The sequence below is a fragment of the Dermochelys coriacea genome, chromosome 1, assembly GCF_009764565.3.
Source record: "Dermochelys coriacea isolate rDerCor1 chromosome 1, rDerCor1.pri.v4, whole genome shotgun sequence".
NCBI classification, from domain to species: Eukaryota; Metazoa; Chordata; order Testudines; family Dermochelyidae; genus Dermochelys; species Dermochelys coriacea.
In genome coordinates this window covers 333243287-333262287 of record NC_050068.2, presented here as the reverse complement: position 1 = coordinate 333262287, position 19001 = coordinate 333243287, and the positions used below count along the sequence as shown (strand labels likewise).

Genomic DNA, 19001 nt, shown 5'->3' with positions numbered 1-19001 from the left:
ACAAACAGAATCTTCAGGTTTTGTTATTTCATAAAATTACCTTAAAAGTGCTGGATACACGAAAAAAAATATATCAAAATATATTTTGCATTTAAAACTAACTGATTTATTAAACAAAGTAAGTGTTGTATGTAATTAATTAATTTAACAGATTTTTTTTTCTGGTCACCATGTCGTGCAAGATTTTAGAACTACTAGATTGCACCCTCTGACCTAATTTTAATTCATACCCTGGAAGAGAAAAACAAGCTTTCTTACTTTTTCAGCTCCCAATTGGTTTATGAACTTTGAATGAACGAGACATTGAACTGAACAGTTTGAATCAATGGACATGAAGAGAATATTCTCTCTGCATCTGCTACTGCTGTCAAAAGTTGGTTTAGCAATTCAACCAAGTCTGATTCCAGATGCTTAGAGTGACATCCATCAGTTCAGTGCTTTGACTTTCTTTAACTTGGCAGCAAATGTGTGATTCTTAATATTATTTCTTGTATTTAATTTAAATAATTTTAATAGATTAATAGAGTAAATTTAGGCCTTAACATAGATTATAAATTTAATTTTATATATATTTATTTTTTTAATCTGTATTAATGTTTTTTTTTAAATCTGGATTTTTAAATTTTTCTTTAAAAATGTATTTTTATCTGTCTGGCTTGTGACTTAAATTACAGCAAAAACTGATACTAACATGAGGTAATTGTTGCTCATTTTAATGCAAAATCAGAATGTACAGGAACCTATCAAGGTTCCTTAATCAGCGCTGCTGATGAACACAGTCACTCTTTTCTATTTCTGATTTTCTGGCTACATAAATAGCTTGATATATTATTATGGTCAGCATAAAAAAAAACATATTTTTTCAAGAGTTACCACACAGTGGTATCTGAGATCATCAACAGTTTTCCTCTGACTTTAAGAACTAAGATACTTTTGTGATAGCTTACAAAATCAGCCTTTTTTAAAAAAAATACTTGTCAGCAGCACAATGCAAATTAAAATAAAGTACACTTTTTAAAGTGTATGTGTATGCTCTGGAAAGATCTTTTCAAGTAGGAAACATTTTAATCTAGGAACCCTGTAACAATGACCATTCTTATGGCATGCAGTAGAGGAGGTGTCAGCAACAAACTTATCAATACAGTGTGTTAATTTCCTGATGTCTGATTTACTAGGTAGTGCATATTTATGCTCGGTATATATGACAGAATTTTAATCCTGTCATTGATCATCATATACTGAAATGTAGGATGCACCATCATCTGACAGGAAACTGCCCTCCCAGTATTGTCTGATTTGGAAACTGAAGCCTTAATTCGTCAAAAAGAAAAGGAGTACTTGTGGGCACCTTAGAGATTAACAAATTTATTTGAGCATAAGCTTTCATGAGCTACAACTCACTTCATTGGATGCATTCCCCAGGTTCCTTACATTATAATAAGCATTGGGTTCAAGGTCTGTCTTGTCTAGGTATTTATATATGTTCATTACCAAGGTTTCTGAGCGACACAATGACCACTAACACCTCATAAACAGTTTGATGTATATGAAAGATCACGGGTCTTGGGAATGATGGCAATCTGACATAAAGCCTTCTAGTGAACCAGTCACCCTGTGTGTGGTATCATTAGTCAATGATCTCAGTTCATTTCACAGTAGGCAGGTGTTCACATCACAAAAAAAACACTGCACTTGCTGCAAATTGGTAACCTCATTATTAATCTGAGCAGAGAAACAATTTGAAGATGCATCCTACAGGAAAAACAGGGCCAATTCTCCAGTTTTAAAAGCAGTGGTTATTAAGATGGATGTAATGAGAAATGTGCAGCATCTTTAATCCTCCATCATTATATTTTCCAGTGTCTGCATTATAACAGGAGCATTGTTCGTTCCCTGTATTGGTCTCAGTAAGGTCTAGAGACAATCCTGGTGCACAAAATAGTCAGAATGGTCCTCACGCAAGCTGTGGATCAGAACTAGAACAACTGAATACTTCATAAATTATTGTATGAAATGTAACATTAGAAATACTGATCCTTCCTCTGGAGTATGTCATATCGTTTAGGTAAAACCCAATAGTGACTACATCCCACACAACCCCTGGAGATCATCTCTTGACAGGGAACTTATTGAACTGTTTTGACACAAGCTAAATATGAGTCAACAGTGTAACACTTGCAAAAAAAGCAAACATCATTCTCGGATGTATTAGCAGGAGTGTTGTAAGCAAGACACGAGAAGTAATTCTTCCTCTCTACTCCGCGCTGATTAGACTTCAACTGGAGTATTGTGTCCAGTTCTGGGCTCCACATTTCAGGAAAGATGTGGACAAATTGGAGAAAGTCCAGAGAAGAGCAACAAAATGTTTAAAGGTCTAGAAAATGTGACCTATGAGGGAATATTGAAGAAAAAATGGGTTTGTTTAGTCTGGAGAAGAGAAGACTGAGAGGGAATATGATAACAGTTTTCAAGTACATAAAAGTTGTTACAAGGAAGAAGGAGAAAAATTGTGGTTCTTAACCTCTGAGGATAGGAAAAGAAGCAATGGGCTTAAATTGCAGCAAGGACAGTTTAGGTTGGACATTAGGAAAAAATTCCTAACTGTCAGAGTGGTTAGGCACTGGAATAAATTGCCTTAGGGATGTTGTGGAATCTCCATCATTGGTGACTTTAAGAGCAGGTTAGACAAACATCTGTCAGGGATGGTCTAGATAATACTTAGTCCTGCCTTGACTGGACTAGATGATCTCTCGAGGTCCCTTCTGGTTCTAAGATTTTATGATTTACCCAATAATCACATTAAAAATAGCTGTTTTTTTCTTCTTAAGGTTCCTGGTTTTTGAAACAAGATCAACCTGATTTTCTCCTGTTTCTTAGAAACTGAGTAATTTTCACGTTACTTCCTGTATATTTAGCCATTTTTATTTTATGAAATTATTGTGCTTTTGCAAGTTGGCTGTAGAGACAGGAGGCAAATCAGCGTTTTAACTCAAAGATTAAGGGGAAAATGTTATTAGCTGATATTCTTTTTTTCTTATTTATTTTGCCTGTCTGAAATTTAACCTAAATAAGACTTTTAAAGCATTATTAGAAAACTAATTAATTGTAATGGTTGGCTCTGTTTTTTATTTATGAGATAGACAACCTTTTTTACCCAGCAATACTTTGTTTAGAGACACCACGAGTTACAGATGGAGTAATTTAGTCTTTATTGTAGGTCACATCTAGCTTTCTTTTTGTGCCAAGTGTAACTGTGCCTGACAAGTATATGTTAGACAAAGAAAGGTACTGAACTGAGGCTAGATAGCTTATTTCTCTTAGGGCCCATTAAGTTGGTGTTGAATCATAATGATCCTAAAGGAAACAGGAAGAATAGTTCTTTATCTGCACAGGATGGCAGCAAATAAACCAGATGTGTTTTACCAACACTTAATAAAAGAAGTAGTGATGGACATTTCCTAAACATTTAACAGGCCATTTCAGCTTTTCTTGCTCAACCATTTTGATATGTCCATGTGAAGAGAGCCAAAACAGTATAATTCAGTAACATTTTACTAGGTACTAAAGTATATGGTTCCCAAAATTTGCATACATGTACTGTTTATTTGCTAAATATTTGGGACTGATTTGTGACATAAAATGATCTCAACATAGGTAGGTGGACATAGTCTTAAAACAGTTAAATGATCAAACTGTGCAGTCAAGAAAAAAAATGACTGTACATCACTTTGCTCGAAGGAGACAAGCTAATATGGTGGAGCCTGACTAAAGGTATTAAGAAACTGTTGTGTTCTCTCTGCTTCCTGTTGAGAGAAGTCCATGGGGCCCAGTGAAGGCCCAATGACTCTTACCCTGCTTTGTACATTGTAGGATTAGAATTGCAAATTGTACCTGCATTTATGAACCCTTGATAAAGCTAAACATTTAGATTTTGACTATTTTAAAATGTTTCTAAAATTAAAGGAAACTTTGAAAGAAAAAAAATCCTTTTGAACTGAAAACCAGAAACAATTTATTCTGTAAATGTCAAAATGAAACATTTTTAAAAGTAGCTTTTTCAACCAAAGCAAATTGGGAAAATGTGCATGAATTAATTAAATGTTTTGTTGTTGCAGAATCTATATTTTTCACTGAAAAAAAAATTGTCTGAAAAACTGTGCCCATCTCTAATCTTTGTGTTCAAAACAAGGTTGATGTGATATATAGCAGCAAGAGGAAGGAAACCAGAAATTTGTTTGGGGGGCATTTCCCCTGTTTTGTTGTGTGTGCGTTTCCCCCATTTCCTACATATCCACATATTTCCTGGTGTTTTTCATTACTGTCAGGATTACTGTGGTCAACAATGACATTACACTTCACCTCTTCTAGGTTGCTTTGGCAGCATTTTATTTAAAATAGAACAGAAGATGTAGAAAAAGATGATGTGAAGGCAGCGATGTTGAATATATAAACAGATAAATATGAATTTAATGTAATAATTTAAAACACTTCAATTTATTTTCTATGTTAATTTATTCATACAGTATCCTACTACAGTATAACTTGTGCAGTAATTGATTCCAGTGCTTTATTACGTGACTCTATAAAGCAAGGTTTCAGAGTGGTAGCCGTGTTAGTCTGTATCAGCAAAAACAATGAGGAGTCCTTGTGGCGCTTTAGAGACTAACTAATTTATTTGGGCATAAACTTTCGTGGGCTAAAACCCACTTCATCAGATGCATGGAGTGAAAAATACAGAAAGCAATATAAATATTACAGCACATGAAAAGATGGGAGTTGCCTTACCAAGGGGGGGGGGGTCAGTGCTAACGAGGCTAATTCAATTAAGGTGGAAGTGGCTTATTCTCAACAGTTGACAAGAAGGGATGAATATCAAAGGAGGAAAATTACTTTTGTAGTGCTAACAAGGGCAGGGCAGTGCAGTCAAGGTGGACATTGTCCATTTCCAACAGTTGACAAGAAGGTGTGAGTATCAGCAGAGGGGAAAATTACTTTTTGTAGTGACCCATCCACTCCCAGTCTTTATTCAGGCCTAATTTGATGGTGTCCAGTTTGCAAATTAATTGCAGTTCTGCAGTATCTCGTTGGATTCTGTTTTTGAAGTTTTTTTTGTTGAAGGATAGCCACTTTTATGTCTGTTATTGAGTGTCCAGGGAGATTGAAGTGTTCTCCTACTGGTTTTTGAATGTTACTTTTTCCCCTCTGCTGCCACAAGAACTCCTTGTTGTTTTTTCTATAAAGCAAGGATTCTCAAATATTTTCATAGTATGGGACACTTCTTAATGGTGATTTTTGATATGGATGTCTCCTTTCCCATTCATAATCTCATAACATCTCTTTGGCAAATACAGTGATGAGGAGAGCCAGCACAAGTTTAGCTCTGTATGGATTCGAGAACTCTTTCTGTTGTGCTTGGTAACTGTTTTTTTTTTTAAACCATACTGATAACACTTTGTCTTCCTATATTATATGAAGTTCTGAAAAGAAAATGTGTATTTTTTGGCCTAAAGCTGATTTTTTTAATTTGGAAATGCTGCCATGGTGCTGTTGTAGTTTTGGGTTTTTCATGACTCCATTCTCCTATGTGAAACACTGCAGTCTCCCCTCTTGCTGGACTACGTAGTCTGGCTTGGGAGCCCCCCCAGAGTGAAAAAGAGTCAGGGAGGAATGTACAAGGCACATAATCACAAATCCCTTGAGCATCCTGGGTCATTTCTGAATCAAAATTTAAAATTTGATTAAGCTGAAAATTTTGGGTTTTGGAGTGTACATTTTTTTCAAAAAGTCAACATTTTTCTGTGGAAAGCAATATTTTTTTCAGTGGTGGCAGGGAAGCTCTTTGTCAAGAAACTATTTTTCCACCCATAAACAATTTTGATCAGGACTAATAAGGACTATCCTCTTCATGGGTCATTGCTGGAATTTGAACCAAGGATCTTTAGATCATACGCCTCTACCATGTAATCCAAAGGAGTAACTTAATTAACTGGCAGTAACAGTAAAATGTTTTATTCTGTGGCTGCTGTTCTCTTCAGGCTGTCTATTAAAGATTGATGTGTAATATGCTGTACTAGTGGGTTTACAGAAGTAAGTTGGCACTGTTTAACACAAAATAATAATTAATGTGCTGTAAAACAGGATTCTCTCTGAAATTTACTCCCTTTACCCCCTTACTGAAAGATCTTGATCCTATAATGTATTAAGTGCTTCCTGAAGCTTGCCTTCAGCTTACATTCACTTAGTTGTGAATTGAGATTACAGTCAGTGGAGTCAATGGGTTGCCTCTATCGAATTGTTTTGTAAGAGACAAAATGGTGTGCCTCTTTTAAGTTAGTGACTGCGATGTGTGTACTGATTCCATTTGAAAGTGGATGTTTTCTCATGCTTATATTCATGTTTAATTTATCTGTGTGTTTGCCCAAATCTCTGCACAGACCTGGAAATCAGAGGCATTGGATTTCAGTATGTTGAATAGATGTATCTTTGGGAATTACTAACATAACTCAATTTGTAATGTATACAACCCTTAATGCCCGTAGGAATTGCTTCATATCCAAAACTAGCAAAGAAATGGCAGAAATGATAACACAAAATCAATGCGACTTGAGAAGACAATAGGGTCAATGAAAGCATGGCAGGATAAGGATAATCTGTACAGCCAGAAAAGTGACATTGCTAAATTGGTCCTAAATCTAATCATCATTTGTTTTTTTATATTGTCAGATACTTACATTGCTTGCTGTGCAACAGGAATTCATGGCTGTGAACTATCATAGTTTCACCCCTGGGAAAGTCTTACTAATATGTAAAAACATTGTGGTCATGTACAAATTTGTGGTCATCCAAGACCACACAGCATGGTGGCTTTATTATTATCAAAAATTAATTGTGTTTAGCCTGGAACTTCAAAATTGCTGTACTCGTAGTTAGTCCTCTTCAAATGAGTCTCACATGTTTATATGTATATGAGGGAAAAGGTGTGTCTTTCTTCCTTTTAGAGTCCAGGTCCTACAAATTTTCACTCATGTGAGTAGCCTGGGTTACTCGTATGAGTAAGAGGTATGCATGTGAATAAGGGTTTGCATTTTGGTTCTTTTCATACACTTTTAATATATAGAATACATTTCTGTAAAAGAACCATTGATGTAGAAATTTACTTGGTTTACATAAAACATAATGGCCATAGTGGGTCAGACCAATTGGTCCATCTAGACCTGTATCCTGTCCTCCAACAGTGGCTAATGCCAGGTGCTTCAGAGGGAATGAAAAGAGGAGGTAATCATCAAGTGATCCATCCCATGTCGTCCATTCCCAGCTTCTGGCAATCAGAGAGGAGGGCCACTTCAGAGCATGGTTTTGCATCCCTGCCCATCTTGGCTAATAGCCATTTATGGACCTATCCTCTGTGAACGTATCTAGTTCTTTTTTGAACCCTGTTATAGTTTTTGCTTTCACAACATCCTCTGGCAAGGAGTTCCACAGGTTCAGTGTGCGTTGTGTGAAGAAATACTTCCTTGTGTTTGTTTTAAACTTGCTGCCTATTAATTTCATTTGGTGACCCCTAGTTCTTGTGTTATGAGAGGGAGTAAATAACACTTCCTTATTTACTTTCTCCACATCAACCATGAATTTATACACCTCAATCATATCCCCCCTTATTTGTCTCTTTTCTAAGCTGAAAAATCCCATTCTTATTAATTTCTCCTCATATGAAAGCTATTCCACAACCCTAATCATTTTGTTGCCTTTTTCTGAACCTTTTCCAGTTTCAGTATATCTTTTTTGAGATGTGGCAACCACATCGACATGCAGTATTCAAGATGTGGGCATACCATGTATTTATATAGAGGCAATATGATATTTTCTGTCTTATTATCTATCTCTTTCCTAATGATTCCCAACATTGTTAGCTTTTTTAACTGATGCTGCACACTGAGTGGATGTTATCAGAGAACTATCCACAGTAACTCCAAGACCTTTCTTAAGTGGTAGCAGGCTAATTTAGACACCATCTTTTTATATGTATAGTTGAGATTATGTTTTCCAATGTGCATTATTTTGTATTTATCAACATTGAATTTCATCTGCCATTTTGTTGCCTAGTCACCCAGTTTTGTGAGCCCAGTTTGATTCATTTAGTTATCAATTATTGCATGATAGAAAGCTAGAGAAAGAGTAAGAGTTCAAATATATCCTTGTAAAATTGGTTATTTAATATAAATGAGATTAAAAGCACAAATGGCAATGATTCTGGAGGTTGACCTCAGGCAATAATGATTGCCTTGCAATTTTGGCTCTGATACAAGCAACATACTTAAGCATGTGCTTAACTTTAAGCACGTATTTAAGTGCTTTACTGGCTTAGGGCCTTAGCATAGCACACTTGAGATCCTGGAGCAGAAGGGTGTAAACAAGTGCAAAGGGTTATATGTTACAAAAGTGATATTTATTGGAAAGCAGACTCAGTGTATTGGTGAGCAATGTCCACATTATAGAATTCTGCAGGACTGATAGATATACAACAAAAGTGACTGATTTTTCATGGGAAAATTTCCCAATTTTTAACCCTCTTGAGAAATCAGTAAATCAAGATTCAGAATGATATTCCAGCAGTAGCTAATGTTATGCTAGTTCATGACTCTGTTAGATTTACAAAAAGAAAAGGAGTACTTGTGGCACCTTAGAGACTAACAAATTTATTAGAGCATAAGCTTTCGTGAGCTACAGCTCACTTCCGATGAAGTGAGCTGTAGCTCACGAAAGCTTATGCTCTAATAAATTTGTTAGTCTCTAAGGTGCCACAAGTACTCCTTTTCTTTTTGCAAATACAGACTAACACGGCTGCTACTCTGAAACCTGTTAGATTTAGAATGTTACAATTCATCCAGTGGAGCATTACATTCTGTTGTATGCCATAACAATTAGATTGTCCTTCTGATGCATAGTCCCAGGGCTTATTTTTACTACCCAACATGAAGAATGAAATATGTGCAAGAAAGACTTAATAACCCACTTACATTTGTAAAGTTAGTGAGTTATCATGTCTGTTGCCTGATAGGTTGTTTTGTTGCATGTATTATCTTCATATATCTTTAAAACAAATAGCTCTCAGAAGTCTTCCATTAGCAGGTTTTCCCCCCCACCATAGCTTATACTCTTCCAGTTGTTGTTGATATACCTTTTATAAATTTTCAGGAAAGAAGTGCTAAATAAATGACATTTCTCTGTCATATCTGTTGGTTCACAAAGAAGACAGAACTAACTAAGGGCTGGGAAATTAACAGCGGTGTTCACAAAATTCAGGATCAACCCTTAAATGTATATATTCAGGTTTACTTTAGCCCATGGACCTCTATGTTCATCATCACTTTTCAATTAATGGAATGATTTCTTTTCTTTTTTTCTCCACAGAATAATGATATCATCTATTACAATGCAAAAGATGATCAGAACGATGTAAGTAACATATTATTTTCTTGTTTTACCTGTAAACTGTAGGCTGCTTAAATTCTCAGAAAATTGAAAGGGGGTATTAAAGATTCTAAAGGTGTTAAGCTGACATTTTCAGCTACTTGTGGGAAATATTTTGGATTTCTGGACATGCACACCAAGTTTGGTAGACTGCTAGGCTGCCTTTTGTGTTTGTTAGGATTACATTTTCCCTCGTTAGACCTTCTGAGTTATTAAAGAGGAAGTGTGCTTGGGAAAATAACCCTCTCACCACAGCATTGCCTAGGTATAGAATCAAACTGTAAAATATGAATTACAATACTATAGAATCAAGAACACAAAATTCAAGAACTTCAGAACTGTTTTCTTATTTTGTTTCCAATATTTCTTTCTGGCTGGGAACAAAACCACAGCAGGAAAAGACCATGAAAAAGCCTGTTCTTACAAGATCTCAAGCCCAATTTTTCAGATTTAAGTGGTCAGATTCTCCACTGCATCATTGCACTGTGTAGTCATTTACAGCAGTGGAAAGTGAGTAGAAAATGGATGAAAATGGATATAATTTACAAACAGTAGCAATTTGCACCTATTTTGCATTGATGCAAATGACTGAAAGGTGCAGGGCAATGGAGAATCTGGCCCAAGAAGAGTAAATCATATGAGTTTTCCCACCATGACTTTAAATATTAAACATCTTGCTGTCTCTTGGGAGGAAGGGACGTTATCGTCTCCTTCACTTGAGATAATACAGCTACCTTTTTTATTTTAGATTTAATTTATAAAGGAATGGCAAAGGTATTGGAATGTATTAATCAGATGGATCAACACGGTTCGTTCGCACTCTGTAATCAAGTATTGCTAAAAGATTGATGGCGTCACTATAGAACTTGATGCTATTGCTCTAAGGTAATTAAATAAGATACATAGATCATGTCAAACAAAACTACTTGAGTTGCTTATGTCAGATATGGGTACTCAGCTGGGACACAGGTACAGAAAGTTTGTACACAAGGAACCAAAACCTACAGAATGAAATCTTCAAACATGAGTGCCTGAAGATAAATCTATACTTAAGCACCTAAGTAAAGGTGATATGAGTTTGAAAGATGCTGGTTTCAGAGTAGCAGCTGTGTTAGTCTGTATTCGCAAAAAGAAAAGGAGTACTTGTGGCACCTTAGAGACTAACAAATTTATTAGAGCATAAGCTTTCGTGAGCTACAGCTCACTTCATCCTTTTCTTTTTGAAAGATGCTGAATACCTATCCTGTTGAATTCAATGCAATTTTCAGGTGTTCTGCATTTCTAAAAACGGGCCACTTCTCTTAAAGTGCCTAATTATGCATTTAGGATACTAAAATGTGTGCAACCAAGTTTGAGCAGTTTTGGCATAAAATAAAAGCTCATGCTTTAAATCTGCTAAATAAAAATAGTAGTGAGAGGTTCTTTGCAGCATCTTTTTTTTATAGCAGTGGTCAAAATAGGTTAGGCACAGCTGCAATGCAACACCACTCAGCAATTTATATCTTTCTCCATTCGGAACTCCTGTAGGCTTTTCCAGAAACATCATTTTATCCTTCCTCCTTCCAGCTTGTTTGCATTGCTTTATACTCCTTTCCTTTCTGGAGCTCTACAGCCTTTGACACCAGAAGAAAATACAAAGTGACGGAAAGCAGGGTTATTTTATCTCTGGGATATTTTTTCTCTTTAAGGTATTTTTTTTTCAAATTTAAGAAAACAATGCGAATGAACAAAGAATTAGACTTCAAGAAGCCGTTGGATTTTAAAGTCTCTGGTTGCTTTGAGAAACTCGTGCTTTTTCTCTGCCAGATCAGTCTTTGTAACTGGCATGATCAGAAGCTGCTTGGCTGCCTCTGAAACTAGTGTTCTGACTCTGCAGATGCCATTAATGACGTTCCCCCATGAGTCCTGGTTAGGCCCTGATAATTTAGGTCATCTTCACATTTCATTGCCACTGATGCCTATTCAGTGTATCTACTAAGTGCTGGACATGCTCATCCTGGATAAATTCCTGTAATGCCTTTCTTTCTGCAACATTCATCAAAGGTGAAGCTTTCATGTTAACACTAACCTTTATCACCTTTAATGCAGCAGTGCACTCACTGGTTATAAACAAACAGGAGAAGACTTATTTACATGAACATATACGTGAAAAGAAAACATAGGCAGCAAACATAATACAGAAAAGGCCACTGTTTTTGAGAGTAGCTAATGATTTTGTGTGCCTGACTTGAGACACCTTAAAAGGGCCTGATTTTTCAGAAAGTGCTGAGCACCCACCCTCTGCATATCTGGCCCCTTTAAGGAGTCTCAAGTTGGGCACACACAATCACTAGTCACTTTTGAAAATCTTGGCCTAAATATATATATTTTTAAATGCAGTACATTTAGATCTTCTCCTTTATCTAGGGTGGTGTGATCTACTTGAATAAGTGCAGGGGTTAGGGACCAGGGATCTTCTGAGTTGTTAATCCCAGCACTGGCTCTGACTGTGTGGCCTTGAACTAGTTGCATAACCATTTTAATCTGTAAAATGGGGATAAAATTTATCTCACGGGGTGCTCTGGATGGATGAATAATTTTTTGCAGAGTATTTTGAATGTGAAAAGTTTATATATATAAAATACTATTACAAATTCTCAAAAAACTACCTAACTACCTTAAAAGAACATATGATGAACATAAGATTGACCAGAAATCTGGTTATCAAGATATCTAGTTGAACAGATTTGCTGTCATCTTCATCTGAAATATGTACACTCAAAAGAAGCTCGAGACCTTTCTTCAATTTCTGTCTCACTGATTTCTAGTTAAATTCTGATGTGCAGACTCACTGAATTGAGGTCCTACTTCAGCTGACTCCTCTCCTCCAGACCTCTTACTGTAGAATAGTATCCCCCTACCCTAGGGTTACCATATTTGAACATTCAAAAAAGAGGACACTCCATGGGGGGGAGGGGTTATTTGCTCGCGCCTCCCCCTCCCGGGTCCTGCCCCAACTCCAACCCTTCCCCACTACCATTCTAACCCCTTCTCCAAAGTCCCTGCCCCAACTCCGCTCCCTCCCTGCCCCACTGAACTCCTTCCCCAAATCCCTGCCCCTGTCCTGCCTCCTCCCCTCGTCGCCACGTTCCCTCTCCTCCCCCCCCCTTCCAGCTGCATGAAACATTCACTTTCTTTCTCAAATGATCAACGTTCACTCTTTTTCTTTTCAGAGTAGCAGCCTTGTTAGTCTGTGTTCGCAAAAAGAAAAGGAGTACTTGTGGCACCTTAGACACTAACAAATTTATTAGAGCATAAGCTTTCGTGAGCTACAGCTCACTTCATCGGATGCATTTGGTGGAAAAAACAGAGGGGAGATTGATTGTGTATATCAATCTCCCCTCTGTTTTTTCCACCAAATGCATCCGATGAAGTGAGCTGTAGCTCACGAAAGCTTATGCTCTAATAAATTTGTTAGTCTCTAAGGTGCCACAAGTACTCTTTTTCTTGAATGATAACTCTTCTTTGGGGAAAAATAATAATGGCAAAATACCGGACGTTTTTAGATATTTAAAAATTCCTCCCGGATGGCGATTTAAGAACCAAAAGCCAGACATGTCCAGGAAAATACGGATGTATTGTAACCCTACCCTACCACCCCCTGCCCATCTCCATTTTTCCTACCTTTTCACATTTTGTGGGCACCTGACATTAAGATGGGGCTATTGCAGTGCACTGAGTTAGCCTTCCAGTAGTTTAGAATTAAAATGGACTGCAAGACGCTGCTCCTAGAGTAAAGGAATGTGTGTATCTGCTGAAAGAAAGAAAAAAATCTCATCAAGCACTGGGACTTTCTGAAGCTTAGATAAACTTTTTCTCAGAGCAAGCAGAAAGGAGTCACAGTGAAGAAGTGCATCATTACCAGCCTTGATGAACTAAATTCTTAGATCTATAGCACATGTCCCTGCTTGGAACCTGTCTGAAACTTGCTTACTCTGGTAACTCCTGTGGTCTTTAGTTCATTTGATTTGCCTAAGTCCTAGATCCATCTATTCTTGAAGCAAGGGGAAACTTGTTTACTCTGGTCTTCAATTCATCTGACTTACCCTCCAGTAGAGCATTTGGTTGATCTTGTACAACCAAACTGTCTTGAATATTCTGGTCAGCCTGCTCAGACCCTTCACTTATTTGGTTGACTGTTGGTTTTTCCAGATAAATCATTTTATATTGGTCTCCATAAATTATATTAATTCAGGAAAGTTTTTGTTCCACACAATGTGCTGCAAGATTCAATGTTGTTTTCTTCTTTGCTCTCAACTAAACTATCACTGTTCTACAGATACTCAAGTTTATATATCCTGACTTTTCAATCTCTGATAAATGAGTCTTAATACTAACACCTTTTTTGTAAGCCCTTTTAACCTAATTCAATTCTTGCTTCTACCTGCCTATCCCTTCCCAACAACATCACATCTGTGAAAGTTACTGAATTAACAAGACTGAACAGTCATTCTCAATTGTTCAGCCACAGCTCGGCTGACAGCAGTGAAAGCCTTCCTAGCATGTCCCACCAATGTGTCTTAACACTGAACTGGGACCACTAAGGTTGAAAGGGTTATTCAGTTTCTCTGTGAATGTAGTTTGTTGGCCTATCTGCTGATGTCAGTAAGGATGTCAATTATAGACAAATTGTGTTTGTGATGTGAACACGTATACTAGGAACTGGAATAAGACCAACTCATTTCACAGAGGTCACTTAATTTCCATCAGTTGTTTGCTACTAACCTAGATCAGACTTTACCCAGTGACCTAGACATGAAAAGCTCTGTATTCCAGCACATATTCCTGATTATTTTACTCCCACAGCCTGTTTGCCTTTTCTGTCCTTTACTTGTTTGCTTGTGATCATCTTGTTCTATGCTACTGGTGATGGAATATTGGTTCATCGTAACCTTTGCAAGCTCCAAGTCTGAAATGTATGCACTGTTGCAAAGTCCTTTAAATAGTGCAAAGTAATCTAGTCCAGGATAGGGTGACCACTATCAGATGTCCCTTTTTAAAGGGACAGTGCCATTTTTGGGCACTTTTTCTTATATAGGTACCTATTATCCCCTCAACCCCTGTCCTGTTTTTTCATGGTTGCTATCTAGGAGTATTAGATTCCATCTGTACATATACACACCTGAATCCAAAAAATCCCAACATCTTTACTTAGTATGATTAATTGTTTATATTATATTGTTTATATAATGCATTATATATAGTGTGCATTTACAGCGTGCTAGATGCTTTACAGACAATCTGAAGTTGAAGTTAAATCTAGTTGCAATTGCTTTTCAGTGCAAATTACAGTCATTATTTAGGGCCAGCCAGGAAAAGAAGAAAAAATGCAATAAATGACAGTTGTGTCTGCTCCCTGGCTGTTTCATTTGTGTTATTTTATACCACAATAGTTGTAGAGACAATACATAAACACTGCTGGAAAATACTACATTTAGATACTGTTGTATATCATTTTTTGAAAATAAGCACTCCTTTTGCTCAATGGATTTGTATTAGAGCCATATGTAAGTCTTAATAGATCTATTACATTACGTGCTCCTGAAAATAACATATGCATCTGCCAATCTATCTGCCCATGTTCCTCGAGTCTGAAAAATATTAAGATGTTTCCTGTAGCAAACTCTTCTCTGATGCCTTCTTGAAAAGAAGATATGATTGGAAAGGAAGACTGGCTTTGTAGTTAAGCTACTGACAGGAGATTCAAACAGATCAAGTCCTTGGTGTGCTACAGACGTTTTTTTACCTAGGAAAATTACTTAACCACAATACCTCACTCTCCATCTATAAAATGTGGATACAAATACTTCCTTCTGACCACCCTTCGTCTCCCTTATCTGTTTATATTGTAAGGGCTATGGGAAAAGGACTGTCTTTTACTATGTGTTTGCAATGCCTAGCATAATGGGGCCCTGATCTTGGTTGAGGCCTATACAGTAATACAAATAACTAATAATAATAATTGCAGATTCTGCCACAGACTTCATGTGTGAGCTTGAGCAAGTTGCATAAGCTCTGTGCTTTTGATTCCAATGTTCTGCTTATACGATGTATTGCTTTCTTTTACCCTTTGCCTGTCTTGCCTATTAGGTTGTAAACTCCTGCGGATGGGGACACTTTCTTAACATGTATGTACGATGGGCAGTATAACAGGGTCCTGATGTTGGACATGTCACACCCAGCTAATATCACCTTCTAAAACAACCTTCACAAATATGTGTTCTATCAGCTACCCTTTCTACAGTACTGAAACTTCCCTTCTGTGTGTGGACAGTGATCTTTTCAATTACAGCCACTTTACTTCTGTTGTTTTGGTTCTACATATTCAACTCCTCTTCCTCTGTGCTTGGCAATGGAAAACCCTTTACCACTGAACCTCTCTGCCATTGTGTCTCAAAGTTCTTTGTTGCTCGCATCCCCTTGGCATACTTCCTATCAGATTTTATTCCTGTGTAACTATTTTATGATACCCAATGCTGATTTTTCCCCCCCTACTGTTTCAGTCTTTCCTCATTTTCTGCTTCTACTAATTTGTATTAAGTGCACCTTAAAACAAAACTCCACCTTCTCCAGGTTTCTCCTCAACTCAAATTTCACAGCAACTCTAGTATTAAAAAGCGTAGGATGAGGTTGTGTATGGATGAGTAAGTGACCTGGGGGTCATATCTCCTATCTATATAAATTTGCCTAGCTTCATCTCTGAAATATTGCCCCCTGCGACAATCTCTCAGCCATTCTTCTTCAATTTCTTTCATTTGGTCTATGGTAAACTCGTGCTTTATATGTGCCGAGGCCCAACTCCTGAGACTTCAGTTTGTGAAGAATACGGGCTTATGTCCTTTTCCATACCTGGAAGATGTGTAGCTCCCATCTTCAGAAATATTTATTGCTAAAATTTCTCTTTTCCTTCTTAACCTGAAATACCTCCTGTTAATTTACTCCATTCTATTTTTCTGGTGTCTTTTTCTGTTCTTCAGTCCAGTTTGCTTTCTCTTTCCTATTTACACAATGCTCTGAAGAGACACCTCTCTCACTCTTTCTACCATCTAGAATATTTTGTGGGGGGCTAATTGTTTTCTTCACTTGGATTTTTTTTAAACCATTTGAAGATTAGTCATTCTTTGGCCTTTGATTTCTCTAATCCAACAAATAAAACAATCAAATTGTAACCCTTGGTCTTCCAATCAGTAATGAGTCTCTGGTGTTCTGCAACATCAAACAGATGCTGCTAGTTTGTCTAATTACTTATATGCCCCTCGGTGCAATGGTATGTGAGCACGTCATAATCATTATTATCAGTATTTTATATATCAGTATAACAGTATTTTATCTTCACATAGGGACATGAGGCACAGGGTAGATTAAGTGTTCTTATGTTCTAAGTGACTTGCCAAGGTCACAGCAGATAACCGACTAAACCAGTAGGTTTCTGTTCACCAGAAAATATTTCCTAGCCTCCTTATTTGGCAGGTTGTAGTCTATGCAATTGATTTTTATTTGAAGGTGTAGAGTACAGGTGTATAAAAGATACAATGCTTTTATGTGACAGCTGAACTGCACTGTTAGTCTGTCCTTTTCCACACATTTTAATTATTCTTTCTCTGCTTTTTTTCCATTTTGTCTCCTTGCTTCTTCCACTCTTCTCTATTTATAGTCTCTTCTGACTCACCCTTCAGTCCTCTCTTCTTGTGTTGCATTGGCCTGGCTTTATTTCAAATCATCACCTTTTTCTTCACAGATCTTTTCCAAATCTAATTTCTCTCTCTGTATTTGCTCATATAATCCATCCTTCTAGGAAGTCCTTAATTGCTCCATCTCCCTGTTTTCACTCTTCGGGTTCTTTTCCTATTTGCTTTTTCATTTGTTTATATATTTTAAAAATTGGTCACTTCTTCCCTGTGGCAAACTGCAGTAACCAGGACACTTCTAATACTGCACAGACAGTGCATGGTTTATGTTTCCATTATGTAATGGCAAATGTATATGCAGTAGCCTTCTTTGTATTTTAAATAGCTATACCAGCTCCTGCAGTAGCAGAACCTAAAACACACATTAATTTTCAGAGTTTAAAATTCAATGTTGTCTGGTGTCTTCTGTGTGATAGCTCTTGAAATTATTTTGTTCATGTTTCATCTTTAACACTAAACATGTAGCAGTTTACTTACCAAATTACCACTGTAAACTATAATGGTATAAATGTACCACAGGGTAAAACTGCTTATAAATTTGTAATTGGAGATTTCAGAATAAACTAGGAAAATCATAGTGATGTGTGGAATCATTCCAGAACTGGCCATTAAGGTCTTCATTATTCACAGACTACAGCTCCCTCCCTTGTTTTAGATAGCGGTAATATAAGTTAGTTATCGGTTGCTGTGCTGCCAGTCAAATGATAACCTGCACTATCAATACCATGTTGTTTAATTTATAATGCAGGTAACAGCATGTGTCTTGAGCAAATCTACTTTTTCCCCTTTTATTCTAATCATGCTTTTTATAATCATTTCCACAAAAAGAACTTAATACCCTAAGGGAAAAGAGAGTACAGAATTGCAGTGACTTAGCTAATGAACTCAAAGGACTGAGTCTTGTTCTTTTTACCTATGTTGCTCTTTTTATTTAACATTTAGTTTAACCTCAAACCAGAACAGCCATGCCTGGCTGGAAGCTTACTCTTATTCATTAGGCCTTAATTGGGAACATTCAGTTGCATCTCCCGGCAAGGGATGCATCCCTAATTGACACAAGTGATTTATGAGAGAAGAGGATTTCCTTCTTCAGCCCCATATTGGAAAGCAGCCATGACTGATGGAACAGTACCGCTTGTGCAGATGCTAATCATTTACTAATAGTTAAAGCGATAGCGGCACTTTTTATTCATTTTCTTACTAAACTCAAAGGGGGAGGTCTAAGAATGGAAACTCCACAAGAGACTGAACAGACTAGGAACTAGTGCTTTGATTAAGGCTAAAATGTGAGTTTTATCTACAGGGGAGCATCCCAGTTTTGTATCAAACTATGGCTAATTATTTTAAATACGAAACACTGCCACTTTTATAAAGTTTTGCATAATATGTTTTAAATTGTTTGAGCTTTACTGCAGGAGATACTTGGCATTTAGTGACTGCTCTGGGGATAATACCTGAAATGAAATACCACTCAGTGAAAGATATAAAGCAGTGGCATAAATGCAGCTCTATACCTCTTTGCAAATGCAGGCAACAGAGAAGCATACTTTCAGCTTAAAATCACTAGTTAAACCAAGAAGGAGGAGGCGGGGTTGTAGGGGAGGGCTTATGTGTGGATATAGGGGTGTGATCTTTCAAAACTGACTAGTAGATTATGAATGCCACAAATTTTTGGGTGCCGAATTTGAGATACCATACAAGGACTCATTTTCAGGAAGTGATGAAGTCCACCCTCTGACAAGTGTGTACCTTTGGTGTGCCAAGTTGGGCACCCCATATCCCTGTTTATTGTTTTAAATATTG

The 19001-nt window shown here is 37.0% G+C and overlaps 1 protein-coding gene across 1 annotated transcript in view; it reads left to right on the top strand.

The window, feature by feature from the left end:
• The window catches only part of CACNA2D1 (calcium voltage-gated channel auxiliary subunit alpha2delta 1), a 682696-nt gene that overhangs the window by 346655 nt on the left and 317040 nt on the right, over positions 1 to 19001 (top strand). The window contains 1 exon segment of the mRNA XM_038369134.2: positions 9412 to 9456. Within this exon segment, the coding sequence (XP_038225062.1) occupies positions 9412 to 9456 (45 nt within the window).